The sequence below is a fragment of the Typopeltis vanoorti genome, chromosome 8 (assembly GCF_054136105.1).
Source record: "Typopeltis vanoorti isolate ZY-2024b chromosome 8, IOZ_Tvanoo_1.0, whole genome shotgun sequence".
NCBI classification, from domain to species: domain Eukaryota; kingdom Metazoa; phylum Arthropoda; class Arachnida; order Uropygi; family Thelyphonidae; genus Typopeltis; species Typopeltis vanoorti.
The window spans coordinates 49628921-49651832 of record NC_143556.1 but is presented as its reverse complement, the minus strand read 5'-3'; the positions used below and the strand labels follow the sequence as shown (position 1 = coordinate 49651832).

The 22912-nt window shown below is 36.1% G+C and overlaps 1 protein-coding gene across 1 annotated transcript; it reads right to left on the bottom strand.

The window, feature by feature from the left end:
• Positions 1–21680: 21680 nt before the first annotated feature.
• On the bottom strand, positions 21681–22076 carry LOC150103975 (uncharacterized). The gene has a single exon (XM_090397110.1). The coding sequence runs from the start codon at positions 22074–22076 to the stop codon at positions 21681–21683; it is 396 nt and encodes a 131-aa protein (XP_090253236.1).
• Between the last annotated feature and the right edge of the window lie 836 nt (positions 22077–22912).

The window sequence follows — 22912 nt, the reverse complement described above, 5'->3', positions numbered from 1 at the left end:
ATTGTAGAGTAGGTGCCCTCCCTCGATGAGTCTTTGGACTCCTTGGAGGTGTTACGTAGTAATATTATTACTCCACAAAAATGAATTTTAGAAAATCTTTGAATAAATGAAATGTACTCGTGATAAAGGAAATTCGCATAAAGCAATTAAGTTAAAACATTCTAGGTTGTATCTTCATCGTATGTTACGCTTTCGCGCAGGCCTACACATTTTACCGCGTAAGCTTCCGTAACCGATAATCCCACGGAATAGGTTGGTTGCTCCTTATTCACGGTGGTATCCCATGTCTGTCGAAGCGTGTGTTCACGGACCGGTTTTCCTGCTTTGCGGGATAAAAAAACCCCAGATATACTTGGCTAAAAAAACCATCCTGTCCACGCTCAAGGCCGGCTAACTTGGCTATGGCTGAGGAAGATCCTTAAGCTCCTCACGTCACCGACGGAAGTCGAACCTAGGACACTCCTTCCCCAGGCATATGGTTGCGAAGCGCGTAACTACTAGGCTAACCTCGCAAAGAAGTTGAATCTTATCACACAGAAATTTAGTTACGTTTAACTATTTTAATTTTATCTTACAAAAACAAAATAATTTTTCTTATTATCCAAAGTTCCTGTGGGTATGCTATTTAGAAGATATAGTATTATGGATTTAATTTGGATTGATAAGGCTTAGTAAATGAAGCTACGATGCCTTTACACATATCTCTGGTTTAGCCAATATTAGATTATGGCTCACAACTTTACTCGTGCAGGCTTTTAATGGATGCCAAAAGAATCAAGATTATGCAGAAAAGATTCACTAAGTGGGTGGGTGGATGTATTTTATCGTAATAGTTATGATAATTGGTTGGATAGTTGGAATTGATGAATTTCTCCAACAGGAGGCCGAGAACAGATTTATTTATTTTTATCATCCCACGTGCTAATGGCCAAAATCGACAACAGTAGAGTGCAGTGTGTGAGCAGGCGTTAAGAAGAAAGAAGGAACCAGTTGATATGTTTCTTGAATGTTGAAGTAGTAATCATTGAATAAAATGATGGGAAAAGCTGTCTCAAAGAACGGACTGAAGACATATGTGATGTTTAGCAAGTCTGGAGCCGAATTGCGTATCGAGTGTTACCAACAACCACTCATTTCAGAGGAAAATAGAGAAATGTGACAACTAGTTGAATAGAGAGTGCCCATGAAAGTCCCAGTAGAAAACGTGCGTTCTGTTTCAGTATAAGACAGAAACAAAACACTTTTGAGAAAGTGACTGGCGTAATACCCACCATAGTAGGTCATCTATTAAGTTCACTTAATAAGTGACCAACCATGATGATGTAAAGTGGACTGCTACTTTCTAGATAGCATTTTATGGAGATTTTTGATGTACATTACTTCAGATGTGAGACACTATTCTAAGATGGTATGCATGTATAATTTATATAATGTTAGAAACAACAGACATGAAAAAATCGTGACCAGGAAGAGGATACCAAGAACTTTTTGAAAGCTCAGGAGGTAGCTATAGACCTGATATGTTTGAGGTAGAAACGTCTAGAGATGTAAGTCAGCCTGAGAAGAGAGATCTGATTTTGATTGAAGATCTTGGTATTATGCAGCATAAGAAGCCGACCTGGTTGGCCGAGTGGTTAGAGTATCCGCTCTCCAGCCAAAAGACCGTGGGTTCGAATCCTGTCGTTGGCATGGATGTTTGTGATTGTCTGTGAAAATATTGGCGGTGGTGGCAGTAGATTGCATTGGTGGAGACGGATAGCTGTAGAGTAGGTGCCCTCCCACGATGAATCTTTTGACTCCTTGGAGGTATCACATAATAATTTTTTTTTTAAAAAAAAAACATTTTATTATATCTCAGTATAAATTATATGCAATAATAATATTTACAATATTTACAATAAGGATTATACAGAATTTTTGAATTTAGAATATACATAATAATAATAATAATAATTTATTTATTATTATTATTTTTTTTATGTTTCAGATGAATTGCATACATAGTTGCTGTAGTAATTATATATATATAATATTTATAACGCATTACAATTGTGTATAACAGATACTTGCAAGTTAATAATTTTCTTCCTCAAAGCTTAGCAGAGCTTATCTGAGGAAGATAATAGATGATAGAGGGTGGTGGTTTCATGGTTATGTTCCTATACTGGTCACAAGCTAGGTGTTGATTTTATTGTTTGTTGGTACGTGCTTGGAAGACTTCGACTGCTATTACAGTTTAACTTTTTCTTTTTTTGTGCAAATAGGGTTGGATTTAGACATGGTGTGTTTGTTTCTTTGTATTCTTGTAGTTATAGTTTTTGAGAGGGGGGGGGTTGTCATAGGTTTGTGTGTGTGCGCATGTGTGTTGGAGGGAGAGAGAAACAGGAATTGCTCTAATTTTCATTCTCGCTATAATATTTATATAGTGCCTGTTTCAGCTCTCTGTATGTTCCTAGGTTTCTGTTGTCGAACGGCAGTTTGTTTATCATGTCAGGTATGTAGAAGTTTCGGGTGGCTTTGCCGTGGTGATTGTTATACTTATATGTTATGTAGTTTGTTGACTGTGGTCTTGTTATTTGATATGTTGTTCTGGTTACTCTATATGTTGGGCTGTAGTAGTGTTTTAACATGACTGTGTAGTGGCATAAGTGTTTCACCTTAAATATTTTGTGTTTTGTCCGTGCTTCCTGCATAAGAGTGGGTTGTTCCCAGGATATCAGTTTTATCATTTTATCTTGCAATCATTGTAGCCTGTTAAGTCTGTAGTCTGCGCAGAATGCGTATGATGTGATTGCATATCTTAAAATGATTTCACATAATGCTTTATAGATTAGTATTTTTATGTGGGTTGGGGCAATGTCTTTTAATCTGTATAGTTTGCTTGCTATTATCCTAAGCTTGGTATGTAGGTAGTTTGTATGGCTATTCCAACTTTGATCAGCATCGAAGTGAAGTCCAAGATAGCGTGTTGTTTTCACCTGTGTGATGGTTGTGATTTTAGGTTCTGCACTTTGTGTATAGGAGGATGAATGTTTGATAGTGAGATATTTAGTTTCTGTGGGGAGGGTTTGGGGTTTTTGAATATCATTAGCTTTGTTTTTCCAGGGTTTATATATATGCCGTTTTCGGTTAACCAATTAGTGATTTGATTGATGTCGTGTTGCATATTTGTGTAAACGATATTTGCATTGTTGTGAATGGATACTATGGCCGTGTCGTCTGCATACTGGAAGATTTTACTTTTTAGGGGGAGTTGGCTTATGTCGCGTGTGTATATGTTAAATAGAATGGGAGATAGGACAGCTCCTTGCGGTACTCCACAGGTTACATGGACCTCTTTGCTGTATGCTGATCCTATACGTGTGATGTGCTTTCTGTTTTTCGTGTATACTTTAAACCACTGGAGTAGACGACCTCCAATTCCGATATGGGTAAGTTTCGTTAACAAGGTTTTATTTGTTAGTGTGTCAAATGCTTTTGTTAGGTCAATGAATACCACTAATGTTATTCTGATTTTATCCAATGCAGCGTTTATTAGATCTGTGAAATCTTCCAGGAGTGTTGCTGTTCCTTTATTTTTTTGAAAGCCATATTGTGTTTTGGGTATGATTTGAAATTTTTCAACGTATATGGAGAGTTTCTGATGTACAATGCGCTCCATGATTTGGTTGATTACAGGCAGCGTGGCGATAGGTCTGTAATTACTTATTATGTTTCTTTTTCCCTGTTTGTGTATGGGTGTGATTAATGCAGTCTTCAGTGTTTCACGTATGTGTCCCGTTTCGAAGATTTTATTTGACAGTTTTTGTATAACTGGAAGTGGGTCGGTTGAGTGTTTCTTGATGTCTTTTGGTCTGATTCCGTCTATCCCCGGTCCTTTGTTAGGATTAATTTGTTGAATTGCCAGTGATAGTTCTTCTTTTGTTACTGTGGGGAACCACATCGACTGGGTTGCTCGTGGACCTAGTGGAGAATGTTCGTATGTGTGAGGAAAGGTTGTTTCTTGTAGCTTTTGGATAGAGTTCACGAAGTGCTGATTAAAGTTGTTTGCCAACTGTTTGAGGGATTTGGGATCGCAGGCAAAGCTGTGTTTTATTGTTTCTGAGGCAGTGGTTCTGTGTATATTGTCCAGCATTTCATTAATCAGGTGCCAGGTTTCCTTTATGTCATTCTGAGCTGTTGTTAATTTGTTGCTGTAATAGTTTCTTTTTGCCGTTCTAATCTGGGTTGTTAGGAGATTCCGTTTTCTTTTGTATTCAGCTTTTAAAGCGATATTGTTCGGTGACTTCTTAAGTTGTTTCCACAGGGCATCTTTTCTTTGTATGTCTGTTAGTATGTTGTCTGTTATCCATGGATTTTGTTTCGTTTGGGGGCGTATTTTTATTTTTGTTAATGCTTTGTTATATATTTTGTTAAATGCAAGTTTAAGATTATCACATACAGCTTCAGCAGAGTCTAAAGATGCTATCTGCATCCAGTCTGTTTTTCTGATTTCATCGTTCACTATCGCTTCGTTTACAATGCTATGATACTGTTTTGTAGTCTCAGTGATTTTTATGGGTTCTGGTTCAGTGTGTAACTGCAATGCTGTGAAATAATGGTCTGGTCTGCCAGTTTGCATGTTATGACGGCTGCTGTGTGGCTGTTTGGAGGGGCCCTTATATTTATATGATCAATGCAGATTGAGGTTGTTGTGTTTCCGACTATCTCTTCTCTTGTATACGACTGTATGGATGGGGTTATGTTATATGCCGATAATAGGTCTAGGTATTGTTCTGTGTTGTTATTTATGTTCCTAATGTTTATATTAATGTCTCCTATTATTATCAAGTATTTTGAGGGGCTTACTTTCGTGGCTGAAAGCCATCTGTTTAGTTCTTCTAGGAATTTTGTGGTGCTTAAGTTGGGTGGTCTGTATATTGCGTTTAATATCTGGGAATTTTCTTGTTTGATGTTTTTAATTTCGATGCATATGTTTTCTGCGTATTCTAATTTATAGTTTATTTCTGTTACTTCTAGTTTATGTTTGGTAAATATTATTATACCACCGCCTCGTTTTGTTTGTCTGCAGTGTTTGTGTTGTTGGAAGTGTGGCATTTGGTAGGAGGATGCCTCTTCGTTTGTCGTAAATACTTCAGTCAGTATTAAAATATCTATTTCGTCTATATCTTCCTTCAGATAAGCTTTCAGGGTCAGCCAGTATTTTTGAATGCTTCTGATGTTGATGTGGAGAATAGATAGTCCTTTTTTGGGGATTGTCAGTTGTTTCCATTCTGTTATTGATTTCAGAATGTGGCAATTATCATGTTCCGGGGTGATTACGTCTGCTTGATGGTCTGCATTCATGTTGGTTGGTGTGCTGTTCCTTCTTTACGAGTTGTCAATATTCCTTTCAATGTGACAGCCTGTTGAGGTCATCTACGGATTTTATTTCGATTGGTTTTGCGTCTTGTGTCTTTCTAAGGAATATTTTGCTATCTCTTATCCATATAAACTGGTAATTGTTTTCTGTTTTTACTTTCCTTGCTTGGTAGAATATTTTCTGATAATATGGCGTAAGGTATTATTCGGACAAGTATATTGGGGTATTGTCGTGGTCTCCTTTCAGATCATTTACTACTGGATTTTTAATCCTGCTAGCTTTTATAAGTGTAGTTTTTGTTAGGCTGTTGGTGAGTCGCACTACGACGGGAGAAGGACGGGTATTATTTTCTCTTTTCCTTTTTTGTGGTAACCGATGCACTGACTGGATGTCTTTTGATTCAATGGGAGAGCCGATTTTTTGGCTTAGTTGTATTACAGTGTCTCTTAGATGTTCCGTAGCTATTTCTGGGAGACCATTTATGAGGAGGTCATTTTTGTGCTGCTGTTGGTTTGAGAGCTCGTACTATTGCTTTAAAGAGTTTAGTTCTTGCCGTAGGTCCGTTGTCTCTTTAATTAAATTATGCTGTCTTTCAGTTAGCTCTTTGACGCAGTTTTTAATTTCTCTAACGGTCTGTAACATACCTTCTACCAAGTTATTAAATTTAATAAATTCCTCATATTGGTTGAATTTTTCTGTAATTTGTGCGGTATGTTTTTGAAATAGTTCTCCAACAATATCGATTAAACAGTCTTTTAGGTTTTGTAATCTATTTTCAAGTAAAGCATTTAAAGTTGGCTCAGCTGGGTTTCCGTTGTTGTTTTCTTTGTTTTTAATTCCCTCTGTTGTTGATAGCTGTTTACTACCTGCGGTTGTTTTCTGCATTGGCTGTTTTCCACCTGCGGTCGAAGGCGACATTCCTTTGTTGTCTCTGCAATGGGGACACTTCCACTCGTCACGATTCTTGTTTGATTTTCGCTGCCAAGTAGCCTCAGACAATCCTGAACATAGAAAATGCATGTTTCTTTGGCAGTTCCTACATGTTACGTGGTTTTCTTCCCCCGTTAGGTCTTCTTGGCATTTGTAGCACTTCATATTTCTTGTTTGACGATCTTGCTGTAATTTCTAATATGGCGTCTTCCTTTGTTCTCTTCTCGCGTAGTTGACCAACGTATACTTCGAACTTTGAATACTTATATTTTACTTATTACTTAACAGATACTTACAGTTTTTACATCTATATGTTCGTCTTGAAGAACGGAGTTCACTGATGTACTTTAAATTTTAATTCACAAGAAAAGATCTACTTTGCAACAATAAAGTGCGTAGACTAGACTGAAATTTCTTGCCGACCTGGTTGGCCGAGTGGTGAGCGTATCCGCTCTCCAGCCAAAAGGCAGCAGGTTCGAACCACCGTGGGTATGGATGTTTGTGATTGTCTGTGAAAATATAGTGGTGGTGGTCGGCGGTAGATGCATTGGTGTAGATGATGAAAGTAGTTGAAGTTCGTTGTAGTTGGTGGATTGAGTGGTGGAGACAGAGAGTTGTAGAGTAGGTGCCCTACCTCGATGAGTCTTTGGACTCCCTAAAGGTGTCGTGTAATAATAATAATAATAATAATTTAGGGCTGTGTTTCGATAGTATTGAATTTTAAAAGGTTGTTCTCATTGCAGGGGAGAATAGCAAGGATATCAGTGTTAATACATCTTGTAGTTATATTTTGTGTGTGTGTGTGTATATGTATATACGTATATTAAGGACATCATTTAGAATATAGTGGAGAGACTGTAAAGAAAGGAAAAAAACCAAGTGAAATGCGAGAATAATAAAGAAAAATGATAAACGAACCAAGGAGTGATCGAGATACGTATATTCACCACGAATTTCACATCATTCATTAAACTATTCAGCATATAAATCCAAATGTTGTTGAGTTGAGAGAGAGAGAGAGAGAGAGAGAGAGCTTAGTGCATCCTTAAACGCTCATGAACCTTGGAATGCGAGATATTTCCATTTTACATGTGCAATTCTGTGTCAGTTAAAAATCGAATAATTGGTCTTTCTAAAGAGAAACTGCAAACATACGTAATCCTTCTTATAAATCAGCCATTAATTTATCACTTGACAGTAGCGACATTTATAATAACATCTAGGAGATATCTTGAGAAACAAATAAAAAAATGGGAAAACTTGTCGTCGCATACCTTTAATCTATCTTAGCGTTTGATATCATCCAATCACCATCTTTCATTTCCACCTTTTCTGAGGGTTCATGTAAAATTCAGGAGATAGGTAATTCCCAAGTGAAACACGTTACTTATAATTAATTGAATTATTTGACAAACTTATCAATACCCAAACCTTTTACTGGGATTACTTCCATATAATTATATCTCGCAGGCAATGAAATCCCCTCACTACCCCTGTTCCTTAAAGGAAGAGGGACAATACTCTCCTTTATTTCTTTAGAAAAATGGATGACACATTAGGATTTAAGAAAAGGGAATTGGAGAGAATAAAATAAAGCAATGTGAGAGAACTTATCGGAAAAGAAAATTATGTACAACATAACCAAACGTTTGATTCGCTTCCGACGCTACAAGTCGCTTTCCTTTTCTTCTTAATCTACACGTTGACAAGCACACATCCTTTAATTTCCCCCGAGACCACAACAGGCATGTTTGTAAGCTCAAACAAAGTAGGCGTGAAGTAAAAATGGGTCTTGTTTTGACGCGCGCGCACATATTTATAATTAACTCCCACGGGAGGAAAAGAGCCAGCCAAAAATTGGTACTTTGCATGGTTGACAAGTGTTTGTTATTAAATCCTTCTCTCACAGAAGCACAAAGAAAACAGAGAATGAGAGGGAGGAAGGAGAGAGAGAAATAGATTAATTATTTTAATGTAGAAAAACCCTAAGAGTAACTTCCGTAAGATTGAATGCATCAGTTTGTATTCATCTTTGATATATTTAGGGAAAAAATGTATGCGATAGTTATAATAAAAAAATTATCAACTCATTAATTGTCATTCCCTCGTTTTTTGTTTCTTAAACAGTGTAGTCCAGAAATAAATCGTTTCTTAAAAATGCCTGAGTCGACATTTTTAAGAAACGTAAAGATGGCAAATTATGAGATCATGATCATTTAACTGTACACATTGACGCTACTTATGTTTTCACTGCATTTTACAATTATATCTATACTTTTTTTTATTTTTTGAAGGGGTACTTACGATCCATTACTTGTCCAGATTGACTTTCATAACATAATTTTTGGATAAATAGTTAGTCTTTTGTCTAAATATATATTCTCGTGTGTCAATTGCATGCATTCTTTTGGTCGGTTTGCTTGGTTATTGGGTGAAAAAATCGAGTGTTCCAGAGGAAAAGACCTTCTAACTCCATATCAGACCAGCTAAGTCGCCCTCAGTTGGAAATCCCTGTGAAGATTCTCTGCTTCCTACTTGAGATTCGAACTCGGATCTTATTAACCAACGGGCTTCTTCGAAACTGACTGACTGAGCTGTGGACTCTCTCTCTCTCTCTCTTCGAAGTATGGCAAGCAAAGCTTGCCACTAAAGAGATCGAACTAGTTATAATTATATATAACTTTCTCTGTGTATGTTATGTAATTTCAGTGCACATTTAAGAGAATTAAAAGAAAGCTTACTGTTTTTTTTTTCTTAAATCAAAACCGTTTTGCAAAGTGAGTTGGCTGATGTAAGATAGCCAATTTATTGGCTTGAGCTAATATAGGAAGCCAATAAATTGGCTATCTTCTTCTTATGAAAGAAAAAACAAAAACAAAACTAAACTTTTACTGCTAGTTTAATGTTGGAGCATTACGAAACAGAGGAATAGATTTATGTGGGAAAGGGGGGGATAAGGAAAATCAGAACTTTAAGAAATTATATCAAACTGTATAGATAGAGAAATCGACAGCTTTCAGAAGAAAAGAAAGTAGTAAGAATAGAAAAGAGCTATCGGTAAGTAACTTACCGATGGCTATTTTGAAGTCTTCAATTTCAAAGGCAACAGATTCTCTTTTCCCTCTGAATCCTATCCTCACATTCGAAAGATGCCTACTGTTTGCAATATAATAAGGATAATCGGCTTTTGAAGCTCCTTTAGACTCTAGCGACTAAGTGTGACACCAATTATTAAAAAAATATGTTTGCGTATTTTTTTTCCTTCCTTTCTTCATTCCTTTTGGGAAGAATAGTGTTTGGGAAAAGCAACAAAATATATCACGCTAGGAATCCCCACTTGGACCCTTTTTAATCCCTTCTCATAGTTAAGGAAGGATTACGAGATGCAGGATTTTGTATTATATGATAATCTTCTTCAGTATATAGTTTCAGGTAACGCAGCGCCTAGTGAGAACGAAGAAAAGACGATTTCTGCCACTGTAAAAGGTGTGGCGCCTAAGATTATGTGCTCCTGTTATGATTATGGATATTTGTTTTTCTCTTTTTCATGCATACGTCTCCTCCTCCATGTAAATCTTTTAACTTATCCCGATTTTTTTTTTCTCTCTCTCTCTCTCTCTCAACTCCTTTATTATAATATTTGAAAGAGAAACCAATTTCTGCAAGATTAATGAAAATAAAATATATAAATGACTCTTTGGCAATACTGTGCAACATTTAAAATATAGTGTATATTTAAAATTTAGTGTATATTTATTAGTTAAACTTCAATTACATTTTGATTTTGAAATTATTCTGAGCAGTTTTCTTTGAATCTTTCTTCTCCTCCTCCTCCGCTTACAATGTTTTCTGCTGACAGTTCTAGAAAGGGACAAACAGAAATCAAGAGGGATTAGGCTGGTACAGGATGAGAGAACAAAAGGAGTGGAAATAAAATACTTTTTTGAAAATTAATTGACTTAGACACTGTTGTGCTCCGAAATGACATGCTATTATTCTATTTATTTCATTATTATTTTATGCAATGAGAGTGGTAGTTTATATAACGCTTGGTGGTATTTTTCAACCATTTTCGTGTTTTTCATAAAATATATAAAAGGAATAACATGGTCACACTATACAGTATTTTAATAAAAACGAAAAGAACCTTACTAAATATTAATCATTCAAGATGCAACCTGCCCTAGTTGTTTCTGTATAAACAATTTAAGCCTCTAAGGAAACAGAATGCAGATAGTTTGTCAATGTTCGTATTCATAAGGATACAAAGCAGTGTGTTCAAAAGAAATTCTGACTTGAGACAACATTTTCATCGCTACATTAGTTACTTGCATCAGCAATTTTCCAGCTGTCATTTTCAAGAAAGCATTTCTGAAACACATTTGACTAGGAAAGGAAATTTTCGTGTTTTCTTTATCTGATGGAAAGTGATAAATATTTTTCCGATACCGGTGTTTAGGAGAGAAAAATCAAACAATCTACTCTCTTGCTTGGGACGTCATTTATATACAGTCCCACACTGACTTTGTCAGCTAATCGATATTATCTACAACTTTAACAGGTTTAGCTATTTTAAACCGAATAACCGGCAGATCTACTCAGCACATGCAACGAGAAGTATCGAAGAAAAGTTTTGAGACGTTTGAAGAATTTTGAATGCTAATTAAAGGAAGCTTAGTAAAAAAAAATGGAAAATAGCTTAAATAATTAGTTGGAGAAAATGACAGTGTTTAAGCCGACGTCTATGGGCGATATTCGCTAAGAGTACATTAGAGTATAAGCATCTGTGTATCCTAAGGTGGATCCACATTACCATATGCGTTTAATATAAAACAATGAAATGAAATTGAAGTAATGAAATCAGAATTAAAGTAACCAAATGGTTATATAAAGTGTAAATAATAAAAGTTAAATATGCAAAATATACTTCTTGATACATTTGAAAACAATAAGGTTAGCTTTGAGAGGATACAGGAAAATATTAAATAACTGGACTATTTTGAGACGCGTATGCATTTTACAGATGGAAACGAAGCAACTTTTGAAAGTATTAAAGAAAAAAAGTTTACGGATTGGATTCACGTGTATCTACTTTGCTTCAATACAACTTTATAGAAAAGTTTATGCACACGTGAAGTACGGTGCTGTGACACATATCTCTAGTTTGATGCTAGTTATACGTCTTGAATAGAAGTTTGCAAATTTCATTAACAATTATGTTTCGAGTGACAATAATTGACATATTAAAGACACACACACACACACACACACACACACACACACACACACACACACACACACACACACACACACACACACACACACACACACACACACACACACACACACACACAGAGAGAGAGAGAGAGAGAGAGAGAGAGAGAGAGAGAGAGAGAGAGAGAGAGAGAGGTAGTAGTTTATCGACCATTTCCTTCATAATGCGATGGAGTTTGTTTTAAACGGAATCAAAGTCTAATATTATATAATCGCTGACAAGCACTGAAATATTGCATATGATCTCCTGCTCTCTTTCCTTTGGTTCTGTATGTACATGTTGTGGTAATATACTTATATAATTTCTCCTTCTGTTTATTTACTGACTTTTCCGCTTACACTGTTAAACTTCTGTCACATGACATCACTTGCAGGTGCTTCTCGAAATGTTCTGCTAACAATATTAGATAACATTGAAAATTAATTTAGTTTCCAAGACATAGTTGCGGAAAAATGTAAGACATGTCAAATAGCAGATCTAAGTGGTCTGCACGTAATTGTAATATGAATATGACAGGCGAGAGAGAGAGAGAGAGAGAGAGAGAGAGAGAGAGAAATTAATTTAATGGTGATTAAACAATGTTTGGAAGCATCACCAAACTATAGCCAAATATGTATAAATATTTATAACAAAGGAAGAGTTCCACCATTCATAACTTACAAGGTAAATTATAAAACTTCCTAATAAACACAACCATTGCTATGAGATGTGTTATGAACTTCTTCACCTACTCATTTGTAAATAATATTTGTATAATAATTTTTTATTAATTTAATTTAATAATTAAAAATCAAGTGGTATTATTTAATAAAGCGTTATGAAAAAAGGTTGGAAAATTATAAGTGATCATTTCGTCGCTAGATGGCGCTTGAAACTTGTAACACCAGTGACCTTCCGGTTACTTTGGTCATTGAATTCATTAGACGAAACTTGTATTATGAATATCATTTATACCTTCTTGGCAAAATTTCTTCCCCAGTTTATCAAAACTAATTAATTCACTCGTGAACTTGATCGTGAAAATTGCCTTTACAGCTTCCACGCAGATTTGAAAGATTTTAAATTAACTAACCATATACTTAGAGTTCTTCCGGGATGCGAAGAACCTTTATCATGGCATTTCTCAACTGAAAATGAGTTAGCCAGTCTCATACGGAGGGGGAAGGTTTTTTCCCACAACGAGGCAAATCGAGGAGAGCACGCATAATTTGCATACAAAAATATGTATTTAGGAATAAAACTAATCACTATATCCTAAAATTATGGTTACTAAACCGAATCTGACGTGGGCCCTAAGACCATGTAATTACCTCGTATTATTATTATTAACGTATACAATACTTAGCATCATGACACCGGATACACACTGTTAGAAACCATGCTACCTTTGTCCGGTTGAAATGAACAATCTGGCTTGAGCACGAGAATTTTGCTCGCGATAAATCTGTGGAAAGGCAATTCATTTATTGCCATTTAGTGGAAAGACGAATATGACTACCATTTTGTGACAAGAGCTAATTGTTTTCCGATAATTTTAAAATAATTATTTTACCAATGATTTCTTTTCGGTTCTCAATGCGAAATAAAGACCTGTACCAAATAAAACAGTGTTTAACGTGTAAAGTTAATGATAGTACCACAATGCCTTACTCTATAAGTGACGATGGATGAGGAGAGAGAGAGAGAAAAAAAATCATGTTGCATCTTTCAGCAAAGCCAACATTAAAAACGTACCGTAACAAGTAAACAATTAAAATAACATCAGCAAGCGGTAGCAACAACAGCAGTAGCATAAAAAGAGAACACCAGACAGAAGAGAATAATTAACTGTGCTTAACAATCAAGTCCATTAACGAAGATTATCTGGTATTCTTAGAAAGAAGTGCAGATAGAGCAGATTAATTCAGATGTTCTGTAGCTTTCATATAAGCTAAGGATTAAATATAAAAATTAAAATGGTATTACGGAAGGAAATGAATTGGGTCTTGTTCATTAGCAAGCTGTGGCAGCTTTAGGGAAAAAATCGAAAAACAGACACAAACTTTGATATTAAAGGCTTAGTTGCCCGAACAATAACACACCTTAAAATTAATTCTTTACTGCAATAGATGTACTTGGAAGCAAGGCTTAAGACTTAGCGGAACTTTTGTATAACGTAAAGGCACGAGGCGTCATGCAGCTGTTGTTTCACTGGATTAGTCCTCTTTTCTACCGTAATATGGTTGTTTAGTTTAGTTTAGCAGAATACTTACTGAGAGAATGTGTGCTTTTTTTTTTCGTTGGTTTCTCTTCAGTTCACTCTCTTTGTCTTTCTGTTTTTTGTTTCTCTCACCCTACTTTAACATATTTTATTCCTCTCTTTTTTTCTCGCTATGTCTTTATTAATTTTTTTAAATTTAATTTTAGATTTTTTTACGTATAAATTTTTACTCCTTTTTTCTTTCTTTTCTCTGTCACTCACTCACTCCTCCCTGTGTGTGTGCGTGCGCGCGAGTGTTTTTAAATATTCATAACTGTATTGCTAATATACCAGACTATTCATAATAATCATTCACATGGCATACTTTCGAAGTATCTGATATAAGGGTCGTCAATCACACAACGAAACATCGCTTTCTAAAAAGTTAAAATGCCTCCATATTTTTTCCCATATCAGTCGTTGCGTTGAAGTGAAGCTTAATAAGCAAAATAATGAAGTGTGCCCTTCTCTCTTTCCTTATTTATTCTAACCATCAGGCAATCTGTGTAAACAAGTTTTAATTCCGCCCATCTTCCTGTTAGCTCTTGCGCACCGCAAGGTGGCAGAGAAACGTCATCTTTCCACCAGAGTAAACAGCAGCCTCCGATCTCTGGGGAAGAAGCTAGGCTTAGCTCCTTCCTTCATTTTCATTGCTCCAGGGAATGTGCGACTTCCAAGCCCAGTAAATCCAATTTCCCAAATAAGATTTGCCGAGGAATTTGGTTCAGGAGTTGACGTTCTTGCCCGCGTGCACGTCGATACCACTGGATCATGTAGTGGCACCCTCCTCTTGAGTCTTTGCGTAGCCTGTGTGTGTGTGTGTGTGTGTGTGTGTGTGAGAGAGAGAGAGAGAGAGAGAGAGAGAGAGAGAGAGAGAGAGAGAGAGAGAGAGAGAGAGAGAGAGAGAGATGGTTAGAGGGTGGAAATACAGGTCATGGTTGAAGAGGAGTCTTGATATGCGATATCGGCTCAGCCATCGTTTGGGACGCTCAGCTACATTACGATGGTCGGGTGAACAATTCACGAACCGCTTTTATGTAGTTTTTTTTTTTTTTTAAAGAAAGAGAGAGAGAGAGAGAGATGGACTTGAGCGTGCACACATATGAAGGGCTTGTAAAAGTCTCAATTTATCACGTATCTTCACGTGTTGCATGATAGCAAAACAAAACTTGTGAGAATTGGAAAGTAGTCTTTCTTTGATAAGAATTTTTTTATTTGATATAAATAACAATAACCAGTACAATTTTACTAACAAATCGTTCTTTCTCTTCTCATGTGTAACAGTAACTTAAGTGGATACTTTTCAGTTGATGTATTATTATATTCATTGCTTTATCAGCGATTAGATGTCTCAAAAGAAGCCACAATTTAATGAAACCGTTTGTGTAAATTACAATAAAAAACTTATTTTATTAAGCAACGTAGCGTCATTGGTGAAGTCGCGCGCACGGAGCATGTAACTACATTAGTAATAGCTGTTAAGCTTATAAGATCAGTTCATTAATGGAGATTTATCCACGAAAAGCTGGTAGCATACAGATACATTTATATTGGTACTGTGAATGGGTTAAGGGTCAGGTAATCAGGAAACTATTCTCCAGAGACTAAATATGAAACTTTTCCAAGCCACTTGGAAGTCTCCCTTAAAGCAAGATGGCGTTCTCACACCTCGCTATGAAAATCATCGCCTACTTCCAATTTGTGTTCACTTTAGTTTATAGACTACAGGAAAACCTCGCTTAACGCGATTAATCAATCCATCAAGTAATGCGCGCTAAGTGAAATAGCGTTAAGAGAATATATTAACCAATAGGAATAATTATAATTCATCCATCAGTTAGCGTAAATTTGAAAAAAAAAAAACACAATATAAGCTATATTAGAGGATAAAATCATCAAAGTTAATAAAAATCAATTGCTTTAGACATAAAATAAAAGTTTAATGTCTAAACATCTGATTGAGCTACTTTTTTACAAAAAATTAAGTAAAGATACTTGAATAGTGCTCGATGGTTTCATCTTATCATGCAATTTGCGATCGCTTTATCAAGATTTCGGCGGATTTTGAAGTTTCGTTCCATATCAGGATCAGCATCAAACGAAACTTAGCATGCTCAATGTGACTGAAAACTAACTCAGGTTCTTTTGCAATTAACTTCTTAGTCGTAACATTATCTTCTTGTTCGCGATCCTTACCTTCTTCTTCATATGCACACTGTTCTTCTAGTTGAAGGAGATCCTTCTCGCTTAATTCTGAATGGGAATCGAGCAAGTTTCTCACATCTTCATTATCCAGTTCATTAAATCAGAGTCGTTTTCCAGTTGTGCTGATTTCTTTAATAATGTTGGATCTTGGATTTTGCGTACGATAAACTAGCATAAGGTTGAGTTTAAAGTCGCCTTCTGCATTGCCTCCTAATAGAAGCGTAAGACGATCTTTAGATACTTTGTATCCTGGTTGAGATGCTTCAGTTTTAGCTAGGAAAGTTTGTGTTGGCATAAGAGTCCAAAATAGATCAGTTTCGTCAACGTTGAATAGTTGCGATCGTCATAATTACCCTCCTGAATTATCCTTTGCAATTCTTCAGGAAACTTGGCCGCAGAATGTTTATCAGCACTAACAGATTCCCCAGTCAATCTTACGTTTGGCAGTCCCGCTGGATTTTTAAAACGGTCAAACCATCCTAAACTCTCAGTAAAACTTTCACATTCCTTTTGAAATTTGGTCTCTTTCAATGAGGTAAAAATATTGAGAGCTTTTGCCAGAATATTCCATGTACTAATAGGTATTCCTTTTTTGGTTACAATCCTCAATCTAGAGTGATTGAAGACGTTCCATCTCGCTGCAGATTGGCGACAAAAAAATTTCGCGTAACGTAAAAAAAAAAAAAAAATCTCGTTAACTGATTAATCACTCGCTTAAAGCAGGAAATAGTATCATTTCACTCAATCGCGTTAACTGATTATCATACATTGAATTCACGTTAAGGAGGTTTTCCTGTAATTTATTCTTTTAACCTAAAGTGGATGATATATTTAAAACCGTTTAAATCAGAATTCTGCAATTTTTACTTATTAAATAAATAAATAAAGTTTCTTGCGATTAGTCGCAGAATTTTTTTTTGTCGCCCTGACATTTTCTACATTTTTATAAGTGATTCCTTCAAATATGTTACATTCCAAAACTACATTTAAAATTTTTTGAAAGCTGAAACAATACTATTATATTGTTAAATGATACGACGGTATAGAGTAATCCACTACAAAGGAACATTCATTTTGCATTAGCTTTGATCTCTGATGGGTGCGCGCTCAGATCTCGCTGAATCATGCTGATTGATTGCTAGCTGTGAATCAATGAACCGTCAAGAATGATAACTGTCAAGTAAAGTCCTACGTCTAAAAGAAAACTTCAAAGTTTCTATAACATTCTAACTGATGAACGGATGCGAGCAACATTAAGTGCAAAGATGTCTGTGAAACCAATAAGACATGAGACTAGCCATACACTCCGTATAAGGGAGCCATACTGCAATCATACATCGAAGGCCTACAAGGTGTAGAGAGAGAGAGAGTCATTATTATGATGATACAACAAAAGATTTTACTTGCATACTTATCTAATCTTGAAAAACATCGTGAGGGGGTCTACAAAATTTAGTATGCTTGTATAACATACGTGAATCAGACATTTATTCTTAGAAATGAGACGGAAGTCGAATAAGAAGATTTGCTAAAACAGAAAAAATATCGAGTCAGTTGGTACGACAATTATTAAACCATTCTTCAGCGCAATGTCATTTTGACAGTCCCTTCAAGGAACCCACGAAGATCTTACGCACACTGACTAACATAAATCTTCAGTATAGCATGACATATCCAACTTTGGCAGTTATAATTTGCGGTGCAAACCTAAAATCCTGGTCGCAATCCGCGTATTTGCAACGTAAGGTGTACTCGAACGCAGAGCTTTTGGGAGTAGTGAAGAGCATCTCTTACTCCTGAGCTGACAGCTCGCCTATTTCGTTCTTAGAATAGCATGTGCTGATGACAGTGGAAGCAGTCTACATGAGCTGTCACATACTACTTTGTAAACGAAGCTTACTATTGCCATGGAAACATAGGTAGATTGAGTCAATGAGTCACGTGGCTAGATTCGCTATCATAGTAAACAATAAACAAAACTGCGTATATATATATATATATATATATATATATATATATATACTACGGGGCTCTGCCCTCCTGGCGGCTACGGCGCCCCCCTCCCCTAGTTCCGGGCTGGTAAGCCGGAGACAAAAAACGTGAATTCAATATATATGAATTTTCCTTTCTTAGATGGAATGCGAGAGCAGGAGATCTTTTATTTATTTATTTTTTTAATTATGTCTTTCCTTCGTTTCAAGCTTATCTCGCTATATTTGGAACACAGCTCTTCCTTTCTTTGGTGTCTTACTTAGAGATGGATCCTGTACACGTGTCGGCTGATATATAGACGCTCCTAATAAGCAAACGCAGATCGCAAATGACACCGATCACTTGCTGGGATGACGAAAGCCTGCTTGTGGAGCATAGAATTGGTTTTCCTATCGGCGGACCTAATAGAAATACACTTGACAACCGACACATACGGAAGGGAGAGAAACGGGCACGTTTTATGGCTATAAAACGTCGAAGGAAACCGTAACTTCCCGTAAGCCTGATGAGTCAGCAGTTAATGTAGATAGGGTAGAGAAGTTGACTAAAACCCTTCCATCCTCATGTTGTGTGTTCACTAGTGAACAGATCCATTAAACAGAGTGCTTTTAACCCTACTCCTCCACTCCTGGCGACACGCACACAAGAGGTGGATGCTACAAGTACTGTTTCGGTGACGTAAGAAGTTAAATGACTTGTTAATACGTTTTAGGGTGATAAATTGCAAATAACGACATTAGGATTGTCTCAGAGATTTCTTCAATGCATTTATCATAGCTTGTAAATGGACCTATCTGTCTCTGTCTTTATAATGTATGTGTAGGCATATTAAAATAGACTTTTAATATATTAAAAAATCACTTTTTATGTATTCTTCGAATTCTCTCTCTCTCTCTCTCTCTCTCTCTCTGTCTCTCTTAGTTCTTTGAAATAAGAGTAACATGCTATAAGAAAAACTGGATCTCAATTATTTAAGGCCACAATAACCTTTTCTGAGTATTTTAAAGGGATTGAGTTAGCCAGTCTCTCAGGCAATGTGACAAGTTTTTCAGTCTTGTGAGAAATAGTCTGTTGTTGTTGTTATGTTCCATCGAGTCGTTTTCGACTCCTGGTGATTCTACGAACATACATTCTCCATTCAGATCTGTCCCTGGCTATATCTTTCAGAATTTCCAAGTGCATTCCAGTTGCTTCTTTAACTCCATCCACCCCTCTAATTCTTGGTCTTCCTCTTCTCCTGCTTCCATCAACTTTAGCAAGCATCATCATCTTCTCCAGACTGTCATTTGCTCGCATAATATGTCCGAAGTATGACAATTTTTGCTTGATGACATAGCTTCTAGGGAGCAACCTAGCTTTATTCTGTCTATCACTGATTTATTGGTTTGCTTTGCAGTCCATGGTAAAACTGAAGAATAGTCTACAGGGTGGCAAATTAGAAGTTTCCTCCTATGAGCATACAAACTGTTTTTTGAAACCAAACTCAATTTACAGGCATTGTAGTGCTGATCCCGTGTGTAATTTGATGTCTCACTGCTAGCTATAAGCCACCAAGCCCAACTAGATTTCAGTGCTCTTAATTTAATTTATTTTTCTGGTTACTTTTTTATTTTATTATTCCCTTTTTATGTTCGCACACTACTACTACTACACCTATCCTACTGTTTGCCAACCTTAAAATTGTAAGAAAGAAATCATCTTTGCTTCACGCATGATTATCTTCAGTACGATATGGTAGTTTTCGTATCATGATGTTGGACTTATGAAGAGTCAAGGCATTTTTCCAATAGGAAACGTCACAAAAATGCCATAAAAATTTGAAGCCGAGTCCTTTATTCCTTTCTTTGGTGTCTTACTTTGAGATGGATCCTGTGAACTTGTCGGCTGATATATAGACACTCCTAATAAGCTAACACAGATCATAAGCAACTCATTCATTCTACGTCTGAATGTAGAATGAATGAGTAGATGTAGAATGAATGTCTTTTGTAGACCAGACAGCTCAGCTTGTAATAAAAAGATCTAAAAAAAACTTGGAGTGTGTTTGAGGAATTTGAACATAGATGGTTCCAAACAGATTAGTTTCCATAATATCCTCCAGGCGAGGCATATGCTTCTTATATCTCATTCGAAAATATGTCAGTGATGTCCAAATTGTTTTGTCTGGTGGTTGGATTTCAAGCGAAAAGTCATCAGAGCTCTAATTCTTATAATTGGAAAGATACGTATAATTGAAGAAAACCTGAAACAAAACAAACACAAATAGAGGGAAAAAAACATTATAATTGATTAAAACATATCAGACTGGACGCTTCAGTAACTGCTTATTTTGAATTATATAAAGATATCACAGGCGTTTCTATATTTTTGGGACATTTTTTCAACCGCAATTCAAAAGTTGATATATCAGTTCCCACTAAAAGTGAAAGGATCATCGCTTGGTATCTTATTTATACTTTTATATTCTCAGTTTGTACAAGAAAAAAGTTGATTAACTGATGTATTACAGCAATGCGGATGATGTAAGACATTAGAACCAAAACAATAGTAAAAATAAAACCAAACATTTCAAAGACTGGCCAATGTACATGTCTGTGAGAAGTGTGGGCACATTAAACTTCTTCGTTCCGGCATTTTAGTTCCAGACGGTACTGGGGGGTCTGCCGTTCGGACAGTTTTCTTCCGCTTATTTCTATCTTGAGCATCCCTCCTTTCCATTCTAACTTCTCCCATATCCCGTTTGATTTTTTCCCACCATATTTTCCTTGATCTTCCTTTTCTTCTCTTACCCTTCACTTCCATTGTTTTCACTATCTCTGAATTGGGTGGCCTACCGGTCCATCTCGATCTACTTTCTCTCACTCTGTCGCTAATTTTTCTAATCCCATCTCTTTCCTTATATCTTCGTTCCTCCTATGCTCTTTTCTTGATGTTCCATTTATCCATCTTAGCATCCTCGTCTCTGTTCTTTTCAAATGTTCCTCCAGGGTTCTCTTTGTTGCCCATGTCTCTGCTCGGTACAACAAGGCCGGTATAATGGCTAATTTATATATACTTGTTTTTGCTTTTTTTCTGTGCATTTTAGTCGCATATCACTCCTGACATCTCCTTCCATATAGTCCAACCTGCCCCAATTTTTTCTCTGACTGCCAAGTTACACGTGCCTTCTTTTTCTATGGCTGATCCCAAGTAGCAACAATGGTTAACTTCTTTCAAGATACCACCTTCTCTATCCTTTATACTAATTTCTTCATATCGTTCCCTCTCACTAACCATTATTTCAGTTTCTTTAGTATTTATCTTTAGACCCGCATCCTCCAAGATATTTTGCCGCTCTATAAAACTGTTTTGGGCCTCTTCCACAGTTTCACCTGTGACAGCCAAGTCATCTGTATATAATATATTCTATGATGTATTTTTGGCTACTCCTTCACTGCGTGCATCTAAAATAATCACAAATAGAAACGGGCTTTATATAAATAAATAGAAATAAGGCTGACCCTCGATGAAAACCCACTTTATGTTGAAACCTTCTGTTGTTTGAATGCTCATTTTTACTGCTGTCTCGGTTTTTTCAAACATGCTTTTGTAATCTTACTCATTTTTCTGTTACACCTTTCCTTCTGACGGCTCAGTAGATTAGATCACTTGTATTCTGTCATATGCCTTTTCCAGGTCTACAAAATATGGATAAGCCTTTTATTTTCCTCTAGGTACTTTTCTTGTAGCTGTCTCATCATATAGATTGCATCTGTTGTTTCTTTCCCTTTCATGAAATCACATTGTATCTGGTTAATATCCACTATTTCTCTCAATCTCTCCACTATTCTTTCAAATGGCTTTAGTTGGTGTTTTGTAAGTTTTATTCCTCTGTAGTTTTCATAGTCTAATATGTCCCCTTTTTGTTTGTAAATAGGTATTACAAAGCTGCTTTTCCAGTCCTCCTGTTTCTTTTCTTCTCTCCACACTTTATTAAATAGTTCACAGGTCCAGTCTACTCCTTCTTCCCCTGTTGCTTTTATCATTTCTATTACTACTTCTGATGGTCCCGGTGCTTCATTTGCGTTTTTCATTTTTCTACCTCTTCCTTTGTAACTTCCATCTCTGGCCCCTGTATGCTTTCCTGCTCCTCCTTTCAGTTTCTATATTTAACAACTCTGCAAAATACTCCTTCCATCTGTCCTTCACCTTCTTTTCATCTATTAATGCGACTCCATTTCCATCTTTTATTATGGTGTTTTTTTTTCGAAATTCCTTGTGCCATTGTTTTTCTGTTTTGCTATTCTGTATAATACTTTCTCTCAGTTTTCCTTTTCTATCTCTGTATATATTTTCTTCCATTTGATTCCAAGTATTTTCACATTGCCATTTTCCTTGAGATGCAACCCTCTCTTCAGTAGCCCTTTGAATTTACTTATTTTCTTCTCTCAGCTTCCAGATCTTCAGCCTCTTTTTCGTTTTGTTTGTTGTTTTATTTTTCAATACTGGCACTATTAGATCTCACACTACAACTTTATGTCATGTTGTTGTGTTCATGGGATTGGATTGCCTTGCAATTTTTTAACATATTTCTCTATTCCCTTTGTGAGAATATAGTCTATCAGAGTTATTTTTTCCACTTTCATACGTTCGGTCCTTCTTAACTAGGGTGTTGGCCACATTAAATAGGGTGTGGATACATTAAACTGATATTTTTAAACCAATGTCTCAGTATTTTCTTGATAATCGGATTAAAATCGTTTGTGGCCATATCTAGAGTGAATGCTAGTGCTTGGTGATGCTAGCATTCACTTAGATTTTATTTTTTTCGATTCAGTTTGAAAATAAGCACATAAAATATTCCAAATAGATTGATATTTCCATAATATGTGTCAAAATGACAAAAGATAGTCACTTTTGACAATACATA